General features: G+C 39.3%; 1 protein-coding gene across 1 annotated transcript in view; it reads right to left on the reverse strand.

The window, feature by feature from the left end:
• The window catches only part of PPEF1 (protein phosphatase with EF-hand domain 1), a 134,901-nt gene that overhangs the window by 1,027 nt on the left and 122,114 nt on the right, over positions 1-11,760 (reverse strand). The window contains exons 14-16 of the mRNA XM_026451893.1: positions 6,066-6,172; positions 2,436-2,599; positions 648-732 (exon numbers count right to left, since the gene is read on the reverse strand). Coding sequence (XP_026307678.1) covers positions 648-732; positions 2,436-2,599; positions 6,066-6,172 — 356 coding nt within the window. The remainder of the gene's footprint in view (positions 1-647; positions 733-2,435; positions 2,600-6,065; positions 6,173-11,760) is intronic.

Consider the following 11,760-nt stretch of genomic DNA (forward strand, 5'->3'; position numbering starts at 1 on the left):
AAAAAAAAAAAAAAGAAAATGAATTTTTATAGCCCTTAGTCCCTTAGTCCCCAAAACAGAATCAGATTTCTAGCAATGATTTTTATGGTCATGAGTAACTAAGATACTGAAATGGATAGTAAATCTTTTCATTTGTGCTGGTGATTTATAAAAAGAGTTATTCCACTTTGACTGATGGCTACATAGGCTTCTGTAGGACTCTATGATCTTGAATACAGAGTCTGCAGCCAAACTGAAATAACAATAATATTAAATGAGTTTGTTTTCCCCTCAAGTTTCATCATGTTAGATGAAGAATGAAATAGATAAAATCAGAGTTCTGATTTCAGAGAACCAGATTAGCCTTTGCTTTCTACTATTACTACCGCATTTTGACTTTTAGTCTAGTCTGTTGGGGCCTGGTGAAGGAGCTTAGTCCAAAACAATGGGCTCCTACAATTTTCATTTAACAGTATGCATAAGCAAGGCCCAGCCCCATCTTACCAATGATCTTACCAATGAAGGTGTCAAACCATATTCATTATAGGGCTCAATCAAAGTGTACTCACTTTGTATCTCCAATACACACACACACACACACACACACACACACACACACACACACAGATACGCTTTTTAAATGAACTCATCAAAGTTCATTTATTTACCTGAGTGATCAGTATCAATGGCATTAAATATGATTTCCAGGTCAGATCGGTATCTGTACAGAGTTTCAACCAGAGTAGAATGAGCCTAAAATAAAGATTTTCTAAGTGTTAGAACATATCGAATTCATGACACAGATCGCTTTTAGCAAACGTAACAAACAGAAAACATCATCAACAATTCAAATTATGTGATTTAGACAGAAATTTGAGAAGGCCAGCCTTCCCTTGGAGGCCCCACCCTCTTCATTCAGTCTGTGATCCTCAGGGGACAGGGCCAAACTGAATAAGGCAGCAGTAATTAACACAGCCACCATTTACAGAGAAGTTTATTGGATTATTTCATTTGGTCCTCTACAACAAGAAGGAACAAGAACAGAACTATTATTATGTCCATTTTACAAATTTGAAAACAGGGAGATAAAGGAACTTTTGCCAAGGGTAACAGAGCTGGTGAGTGGGATTTAAATCGCCGCTGCTTGAAGCCAAACTTGGCCTGTGATCTTAGTCACCATGGTAAACTGCCTCTGAAGTGAAGTCAAAAGCCTCCTTCCTGGGGATATTTTAGTCTCTAACCTACCTTTACTTCCCTTCTCTCTGCTCTTAACGTCTCATCTTCGCTGCAAATGATCACCCAAGTCCTAGCTCCAACCAGCTCCCTTTCAACTCAAAGTCATATTTAACTGCTGATGAATTGTTAACTAATAAGTATGGAGATCTGATAAATCTCCCCGATATTCATATTCTAAGAAAAGATTCTATATTTCAAAAATCTTTCAGACATATTCTGGGTCATGTCAGCAAGACTGTACACTCACGCTTAACAAGCAATACATTAAGTATTCGAAATGGTACGTTGTATAAAAGCATGGATGTCAGGCCAGGCAAAGGGGCTCACGCCTGTAATCCCAGCACTTTGGGAGGCTGAGGTGGGCAGATCACTTGAGGTCAAGAGTTCAAGACCAGCCTGGTCAACATGGTGAAACCCCATCTCCACTAAAAATATAAAAATTAGCTGGGTATGTATGGTGGCAAGCGCCTGTAATCTCAGCTACCTGGGAGGTTGAGGCAGGAGAGTCGCTTGAGCCTGGGAGGCAGAGGTTGCAGTGAGCCGAGATTGCACCACTGCGCTCCAGCCTGGGCAACAGAGCGAGACTCTGCCTCAAAAAACAAACAAAAAGCATGGATGTCATATCTCCCTTTCTGCTAGACAGCACTTTAAAAAAAATCCAGTATTTGATGTGGACTTGCTTGTGGAAGCCTTTTCTTCTTTTTTTCCTTTTTGCTTATCCTGGGAACACACAAATTTGCTGAACAGGCCACAGCGTACCTGGGAGATTCCCTTCGGCTTTTCCTAAGACTGCCACTCCATCTATTAGATTATCCCACTCCCAGCTTTTCTTTTTTTGAGACAGAGTCTTGCTCTGTCACCCAGGCCGGAGTGCAGTGGTGCGATCCCGGCTCACTGCAACCTCTGCCTCCCAGGTTCAAGCAATTCTCCTGCCTCAGCCTCTTGAATAGCTGGGATTACAGGTGCATGCCACCACATCAAAATTTTTGTATTTTGTATACAAAAATACAAAATGATTTTTGTATTTTTAGTAGAGATGGGGTTTCACCATGTTGGTCAGGCTGGTCTCGAACTCCTGACCTTGTGATCTGCCTGCCTCGGCCTCCAAAAGTGCTGGGATTACAGGCGTGAGCCACCATGCCCGGCCACTCCCAGCTTTTCAAAGGACTAAGTTATGTTTCACCCTGGCCAGGTTTTAGCTGGGGCTATGTTTCACTTGCCTCTTGTACTGGCTTTTCAATGTGGATATTCTGGAAGCTGGACATGTATTCAACGTTTCCATTTTTGTCTATGTTTACCAGATTCGAACTCAGGGTTCTCCATGGTAAGTTCAGCCCCAAAATCTTCTCCATGCAAAAAGCCCACTGGCTTAAAGAAAGTTTTCCTAACAACAACAATAACAAAGCCCAAATGATGTGTTAAAATATGATTTTAAAGAATGCAACCTCCTTGGGAGAGCCACGGCAGCATGGGGCCAGCTGCTCTCCCTCATAATTTATCCTCCCAGGCCCCGCAGCCCTGAAGAAGAAATAACTCAAGAATATCTTCAGTATTCCACAGATCGTGTCCTTCCTGTCACCTGTAAGAAATCAGACTTTAGGTGTTAGATTTTTTTTTCCTTTTTCTGATTAACAAAGTAAGGTGTGCTTATTTATTTTTTTTGAGAAGGAGTCTGGCTCTTGTCACCCAGGCTGGAGTGCAGTGGTGCCATCTCAGCTCACTGCAACCTTCGCCTCCTGGGTTCAAGCAATTCTCCTGCCTCAGCCTCCTGAGTAGCTGGGATTACAGGTGCATGCCACCATACCTGGCTAATTTTTTGTACTTTTAGTAGAGATGGAGTTTCACTATGTTGGCCAGGCTGGTCTTGAACTCCTGACCTCAAGTGATCTGCCTGCCTCGACCTCCCAAAGTGCTGGGATTACAGGTGTGAGCCACCATGCCTGGCCTAGTCTTTTAAGAAAAAAGTTTGCTGGTTGGGTGGGCGCGGTGGCTCACGCCTCTAATCCCAGCACTTTGGGAGGCCAAGGCAGGTGGATCACGAGGTCAGGAGATCAACACCATTCTGGTTAACACGGTGAAACCCCTTCTCTACTAAAAATACAAAAAATTAGCTGGGCGTGGTGGCACACACCTGTAGTCCCAGCTACTGGGGAGGCTGAGGCAGGAGAATCTCTTGAACCCGGGAGGTGAGCCAAGATCGCGCCACTGCACTCCAGCCTGGGCAATAAAGCAAGACTCCATCTCAAAAAAAAAAAAAAAAAAAGTCTGCTAATCTTTTATCTGTTCTTTTAGTTCCTGAGAGAGGAGTATTAAAACCTCCCTCTATCGTGGTAGATTTTTCTACTTCTACTTTTTATTCTGTCAATTTTTGTTCTGAATAGTTTTGAAGCTATATGAATAAGTACATACACATTTAGAATGGATTCAATTGGCATAAGCTTTTATCATTATGAAATGTCCTTTTTTATTTCTAGTAATATATACCTCCTTAGAGTCTACTTTGCCTGATACTCATAAAGCTGTTTTAGTTTTGTTTTTGTTAGTGTTTTCATAGTATATCTTTTTCTAAATTTAACTTCCAATGTTTTGTGTATATGATTTTATGGTCTAATTTTGCAACTGTTGAGAAATCTATCAGTCTAATTGTTATCTCTTTGTAGCAATATGTTGTTTCCTCTCTGCTTGCTTTTTAAAGATTTTTTCTTTGCTACTGGTGCTCTGGAGTTTCACAACAAATGTGTGTAGGTGTGGATTTAACTTTATTTATTGTACATGAGAATCACTGTCCCTCTTTATGAATTTGAGTCTTTTATCAATTCTGGAAATGTCTCAGCCATTACCATGTCAAATATATGGTCTCTTACATTCTATTCTCTCCTCCCAGTACCCTGGGTAGGTGTATGTTAAACTTCTCATTTTACTGTTCATAACTCTTTTTTTGTTTGTTTGAGACACAGTTTCACTCTTGTCACCCAGGCTGGAGTGCAATGGTGCGGTCTCGGGTCACTGCAACCTCCCCGTCCTGGGTTCAAGCAATTCTCCTGTCTCAGCATCTCAAGTAATTGGGATTACAGGTGCCTGCCACCATGGCCGTCTAATTATTTTTCTTTTTCTTTTTTTTTTTTTTTGTATTTTTAGTAGAGGTGGGGTTTCACCATGTTGGCCAGGCTGGTTTCAAACTCCTAACCTCATGTGATCCACCCACCTCAATCTCTCAAAGTGCTGGGATTACAGGTGTGAGCTGCTGTGCCTGGCCTGTTTATAACTCCTAACCTAATTCTTTCTTGAATAGTGTCTAATCTTCCGTTTAACCCATCCATTATGCTTTTTCTTCTTTTTTCCCCCCCACCTTTTTTTTTTTTTTGAGACGGAGTCTGGCTCTGTCACCCAAACTGGAGTTCAGTGACGCGATCTCCGCTCACTGCAAGCTCCACCTCCCGGGTTCACGCCATTCTCCTACCTCAGCCTCCCAAGTAGCTGGGACTACAGGTGCCTGACATCAGGCTCGGCTATTTTTTCTAATTTTAGTAGAGACGTGGTTTCACCATGTTAGCCAGGATGATCTCCATCTCCTGACCTTGTGATCCATCTGCCTTGGCCTCCCAAAGTGGTGGGATTACAGGTGTGAGCTACCGCGCCCGGCCACTTTTTCTTTTTTAAAGTATATTTTCTATCTATTTGGTTTTTCTTCAAATCATTCCCAAATGCATGTTTCTCATTCCATATTTCCTTTAAACATATTTATTTGATAATTCCAATATTTGATGTCCTCAGGGAACTAACTGTTGTTTCTGCTGACTCTCACTGCTGGTAGTTTGTATCCTTGTTTGTTTGGTAATTTTTGATTGTGAGCTCATGTGAGTGGATCTTAATCTCTGGATACACGAGTGGCCAAAATTAGGGATGCTTCCCTCAAAGATAAATTTGCATTTGCTTGCCAAGAGTCAGGGAGCATTACAGACTTAGGACAACTTTAGCCACTTTGAGGGTCGAAGCATGATGATGGAAGTCTCAAATTCAGCTTTTCCATCTTTCTACTATATTATAATTTAGTCTCAGAATTGATTGCTATACCAATATCAGCATTGGGCCCCAGGACAATCTAGCCTTTTGTGCTTTCTTGTTGCTCCATGCTCCCACATGTGGTTTCAAATCATCTTTCATGGAAAGTGAAGATGCAGCTGGAAGATTCACGTTATTGTGAGGCTGGTAAATGCATTAACATTCTACATCCTCCAAAATCTAGCTGTTTGTTAACGGGAAGGCCCTCCAGAATGTCTAGTCTAGCATATTATCAGAATAGAGGTTTGGGGCCGGGTGGTTGACGCCTGTAATCCCATGCGTGAAGGGATTAGAAGGCCAAGGTGGATGGATCATGAGGTCAGGAGTTCAAGACCAGCCTGAACAACATGGTGAAACCCTGTCTCTACTAAAAATACAAAAATTAGCTCGTTGTGGTGGCGCGTGCCTATAATCCTAGCTATTCAGGAGGCTGAGGCAGGAGAATTGCTTGAACCCAGGAGGCAGAGGTTGCAGTGAGCTGAGATTGCACCACTACACTCCAGCCTGGGCAACAGAACAAGACTCTGTCTCAAAAAAAAAAAAAAAAAAAAAAAAAAAAAGAAGAAGTTTAATTCAGGGTTGTTGTTAGTTTTCCAAGTTGAAAATAGCTTGCTAAAAGGGAGAAATAAGACTTTTTTGAGCAAATAATGGATATTTTATTTTTATCTCTATTCTTCCTTCTTAGTAAAAATGGAGAACTGAAATCCTAAGGAAGCAAAGAAAATGAAAAGTGATCTGTATGTAACTAGCTGTGTTAAGAAATTATAAATGTTATAGAAATTTGTTACCTGATTTTCTGTGGTCTTGAAGTTGGAAAGCATGAGTAAGGTCACTTTTTCGTGAAATCATTCTCTCTTTTAATATCTTGAGGGCGCTGCTTTCCACAGTATACACTCTGTAAGGAAAACAATAATTAGGTAAAAGTAACATAAATCATCCTGTTGTGTTTCATTTTAATGTGCAGTATTTATGAATTTTTACTTTAAATGAATTGCCTAGATTCTCACATATCGCTACTAGATGGTAAATGTATGCATATGTATATGTATGCGTATGTGTGTGTACATGCACACACGCCTTTCGTGAGGTTTTAAAAGGATTACAATTAGTATTTTCTTTTGAATATCAAAACTCACATGAACAATCATTTGAAAAGAAGGAAAATAAAGAGGAACTTACTATACCAGATATTGAAATTTATCATTAAATCACTGAGATAAAACAACAGATATTGACACTGAGAAGACTGATACACGAGTAGAACATAATAGAAATTTCATAAACAAAGGCTGCGTGCAGTGGCTGACGCCTGTAATCCTAGCACTTTGGGAGGCCGAGGCTGGTGGATGACAAGGTCAAGAAATCGAAACCATCCTGGCCAAAACTGTGAAACCCCATCTCTACTAAAAATACAAAAATTAGCCGGGTCTGGTGGCACATGCCTGTAGTCCCAGCTACTCTGGAGGCTGAGGCAGGAGAATTGCTTGAACCTGGGAGGCAGAGGTTGCAGTGAGCTGAGGCCGTGCCATTGCACTCCAGCCTGGGCAACAGAGCCAGACTTCGTCTCAAAAAAAAAAAAAAAAATTCATAAATATATCAAACTATGTATGGGAATAATATATATAATACAGAGGTATTGCAATTCAGTAGAAAAGGACAATTTTTAAAAAGAGTGCTAGCATAGTTAGCTAACTACCTGGACTTCAACCTCTACCACAGACCATTTACAAAAATAAATTTTCAAATAAAGGAGGAACAGAGGAACAAAATAGTCACACACATACATATAATGACAATTTTGTTCCTCTTTGTATTTTTTGTGCATGTACACACACACAAACACACACACACATATATATGGCAAAATGGTAGATGTAAATCCAGGCATATCAATAGTAACATCATATGAGGATGGATTAAATAATCAAAAGGCAGATATTGTGAAACTGGATAAAAACAACAAAACAAGATCCAACTATATGTTGTCAACAGGAGACACATTTTAGTTTCAAAGATACAAAGAGTTTAAAAGGAAAAGGACAAAAAAGGAAATCCCATGCAAACGGCAAGCATGAGAGCTAGAGTGGCATACCAATAGCAGACAAAATGGACTTTAAGACAAAAATTGTTACCAGAGACAAAGAGGGATATTTTACAATTATAAAACAGTTCATCAAGAAGATGAAACAATCAAAAACACATGAGAACCTAACAACAGAGCCAAAACTACATGAAGCAAAAACGGACAGAACTGAAGGGAGACATAGACAATTCAGCAATAATACTGAGACTTCAATAGTCGACTTTCAGTAATGGATGAAACAACTAGGTGGAAAATCAACATGGATATAGAAGACCTGAACAGCACTCAAACCAACTAGACCTCACAGACATGTATAAAACACTCCACCCAACAACAAGAGAATTACATTCTTCTATAGTACATGTGGAACATTCTCCACAATAGACTCGATGCTAGGCCATAATATAAGCCTTAATAGATTTAAAATGATTAAGATCAAAGTATCTTTACTTTGAAAAAAAATTTAGGATTTATTGAAAGAAGTAAATTAATAACAAAGTAATTTGGGAAAAATAAATAAATTAAAAATTAACAACAGAAGAAATGTGGGCAAGTCACAAATATAAGAAAATTAAACAACAAAACCTTAAATAACCAATAGGTCAAAGAAGAAATCACAGGAGAAGTCAGAAAATAAGATGAATGAAAATGAAAATGCAACATACCAAAACATATGGCATACACTGAAGTAGTGCTTATATAAAAATTTATAACTATAGGTGCCTATATTAAAAAAGAAAAAAGATCTCGAATCAATAACATAAACTTCTACTTTAAAAAATTGGAAAAAGGCTGGATGTGGTGGCTCACGCCTGTAATCCCAGCTACTTGGGAGGCTGAGGCAGGAGAATCGCTTGAACCTGGGAGGCAGAGGTTGCAGTGAGCCGAGATCACACCAATGCACTCCAGCCTGGGCAACAAGAGCAAAACTCCATCTCAAAAATAAATAAATAAATAAAATAAAAAATTGGAAAAAAGAGTAAATTGAACCCAACATCAGCAGATAAAAGGAAATAATAAAGAATAGAACAGTAAGAAATGAAATAGAGAATGGAAAGATAATAAAGAAAAATTAACCAAACTAAAAATTGGTTCTTTGAAAAAATCAACTAAATTGTCAAACCTTTAGAATGTCCAAGAAAAAAAAGAAAAAAGCCTCAAATTTCTAAAATCAAGAGTGAAAGAGGGGACATCATTACTGACCTTACAAAAGTAAGAAAGATTATAAAGAAATACTAAGAACAATTATAGACCAACATATTAGATAACATAGGACCAATTGCTAGAATGACACAAACAATCAAAACTGACTAGGAAAAAATTTAAAAAACTGAACATGCCTGTAACAAGTAAAAAGACTAAGTAATCAAATGATTCACAAAGACAAGCCCAGAGCCAGCTGGCTTCACTGGTAAATTCTTTGAAACATTTAAGGAAGAATGAATACCAATTACTCACAAACTCTTCCAAAAAGAAGAGGTGGGAATATGGCCCACTTAGAAGCTAGTATTACCTTGATACAAAAACCAGATAAAGATCACAAGAAAACTACAGACCAGTATCTCTTAGGAACATAGATACAAAATCCTCAACAAAATACTAGCAAATGGCATCCAGAAACGTATAAAAAGGATTATACACCATGGGTAAGTGGGATTTATTCTAGGAATGCAAGCTTTGTCTAATATCTGAAATCAACCAATGTAATATACCATATTAACACAGAACAAATAAACAATGGGAAAAGGACTCCCTATTCAATAAATGACACTGGGATAACTGGCTATTCATATGCAGAAGAATGAAACTGGACCCGTACCTATCACCATATGCAAAATTAAGTCAAGATGGATTAGACTTATTAATAAATGTAAGACCTCAAACTATAAAAATCCTAGAAGAAAACCTAGGAAATACCCTTCTGGACATCAGCTTTAGGAAATAATTTATGACTAAGTCCTCAAAAGCAACTGTAACAAAAACAAACATTGACAGATGAGAACTAATTAAACTAAAGAACTTCTGCACAGCAAAAGAAAATATCAACAGAGTAAGCAGACAACCTAAAGATTTGGAGAAAATCTTCACAAACTATGTATGCAACAAAGGTCTAATATCCAGGATTTATAAGGAACTTAAACCAGTTAACAAGCAAAAACCAAATAGACCCATTAAAAAGTGGGCAAAGGATATGAACAAACACTTCTCAAAACAAGGCATATAAGCGGCCAACCAATATGAAAAAATGCTCAACATCACTGAACATCAGAGAAATGCAAATCAAAACCACAATGAGATACCATCTCACACACCAGTCAGAATGGATATTATTCAGAAGTAAAAAATTAGTAAATATTGGCAAGGCTGCAGAGAAAAGGGAATGCTTATACACTGTTGGTGTAAATGCAAACTAGTTCAGTCACTGTAGAAAGCAGTTTGGAGATTTCTCAAAGAACTAAAAATGGAACTCCCATTGGACCCAGTAATCCCATTACTAGGTATATACCCAAAGGAAAATAAATCATTGTACCAAAAACACATGCACTTGTATGTTCATCATAGAACTATTCCCAATAGCAAAAACACGGAATCAACCTAGGTGTCCATCAATGGTGGATTGGATAACGAAAATGCAATACATATACACCATGAAATACTACACAGCCAAAAAAAACCAAAATCATTTCCTTTGCAGCAAAATGGATGCAGCTGGAAGCCATTATCCTAAGTGAATCAACGTAGGAACAGAAAATCAAATACCATGTGTTCTCACTTTTAAGTGGGAGCTCAACACTGGGTACACATGGACATAAAGATAGGAACAATAGACACTGGGAACTACTCGAGGGGGAGGGAGAGAGGAGGGCAAGGGCTGAACAACTAAGTATTGGGTATTATGCTCACTACCTGGGTGACAAAATCACTCATACATCAAACCCCAACATCACACAATATACCCATGTAACAAATCTGCACATGTACTCCTTGAATCGAAAATAAAAGTTGAAATTTTCAAAAATCACATGATCATCTCAATAGATGCAGAAAAACTTATCTGATGAAATTCAATACTCTTTCATGATAAAAACACTAACCAAACTAGGCATAGAAAGGAACTTCCTCCACCTGATGAGAGGCATCTACACAAATACAAAGCTAACATCAGACTTAATTATCAGAGAGTGAATGCATTCCCTTAAGATCAGAAATAAGACAAGTATATCTGCCTTCACCAGTTTTATTCAACACTGTACTGGAGGTTTTAGCCAAGATGATTATACAAGAAAAATAAAACCAGGATGATCATACAAGAAAAATAAAAACAAGGGATCCAGATTGGAAAAGAAGTAAAACTATCTCCATTAACACCATTAACAGATATGATCTAGGATATAGAAAATCTCAAGGACTCTACTAGAAAAAGATTAAAACTAACAAACAAGTTAATCAAGATTGTGCAAGATCAATATCCAAAAATCAATTGTATTTCTTTTTTTTTTTGAGACGGAGTCTCGCTCTGTCGCCCAGGCTGGAGTGCAGCGGTGCGATCTCGGCTCACCGCAACCTCCGCCTCCCGCATTCCAGCCATTCTTCTACCTCAGACTCCTGAGTAGCTGGGACTACAGGCATGTGCCACCACACCCAGCTAAGTTTTGTATTTTTAGTAGAGACAGGGTTTCACCATATTGGCCAGGCTGGTCTTGATCTCCTGACCTCATGATCCACCTGCCTCAGCCTCCCAAAGTGCTGGGATTACAGGCATGAGCCACCGCGCACGGCCAATCAATTGTATTTCTATACACTAGAAATCAAGAATCTAAAAATATAATTAAGGAAACAGGCCAGGTGCGGTGGCTCACATCTGTAATCCCAGCACTTTGGGAAGCCAAGACTGGAGGATCACTTGAGCCCAGGAGTTCGAGACCCAGCCTCGGCAACACAGTGAGATCCTGTCTCTACAGAAAATTGAAACACTTAGCCGGGTGTGATGGTGCATGCTAATTTTAATGTAAGGCCCAGGAATTTGAGGGTGCAGTGAGCTATGATCGCATCACTGCACTCCAGCCTGGGTGACAGAGTGAGACCCTGTCTCCAGAAAAAGAGAAAAGAAAAGAAAAGAACAGAAAAGAAAAACAATTCCATTTACTATGGCAGCAAAAAGAATAAAATATTTAGAAATAAATTTAGCAGCCGGGCGCGGTGGCTCAAGCCTGTAATCCCAGCACTTTGGGAGGCCGAGACGGGCGGATCACGAGGTCAGGAGATCGAGACCATCCTGGCTAACACGGTGAAACCCCGTCTCTACTAAAAAATACAAAAAAACTAGCCGGGCGAGGTGGTGGGCGCCTGTAGTCCCAGCTACTCGGGAGGCTGAGGCAGGAGAATAGCGTGAACCCAGG

This window comes from Piliocolobus tephrosceles, chromosome Y (assembly GCF_002776525.5).
Source record: "Piliocolobus tephrosceles isolate RC106 chromosome Y, ASM277652v3, whole genome shotgun sequence".
In the NCBI taxonomy this organism is placed as follows: domain Eukaryota; kingdom Metazoa; phylum Chordata; class Mammalia; order Primates; family Cercopithecidae; genus Piliocolobus; species Piliocolobus tephrosceles.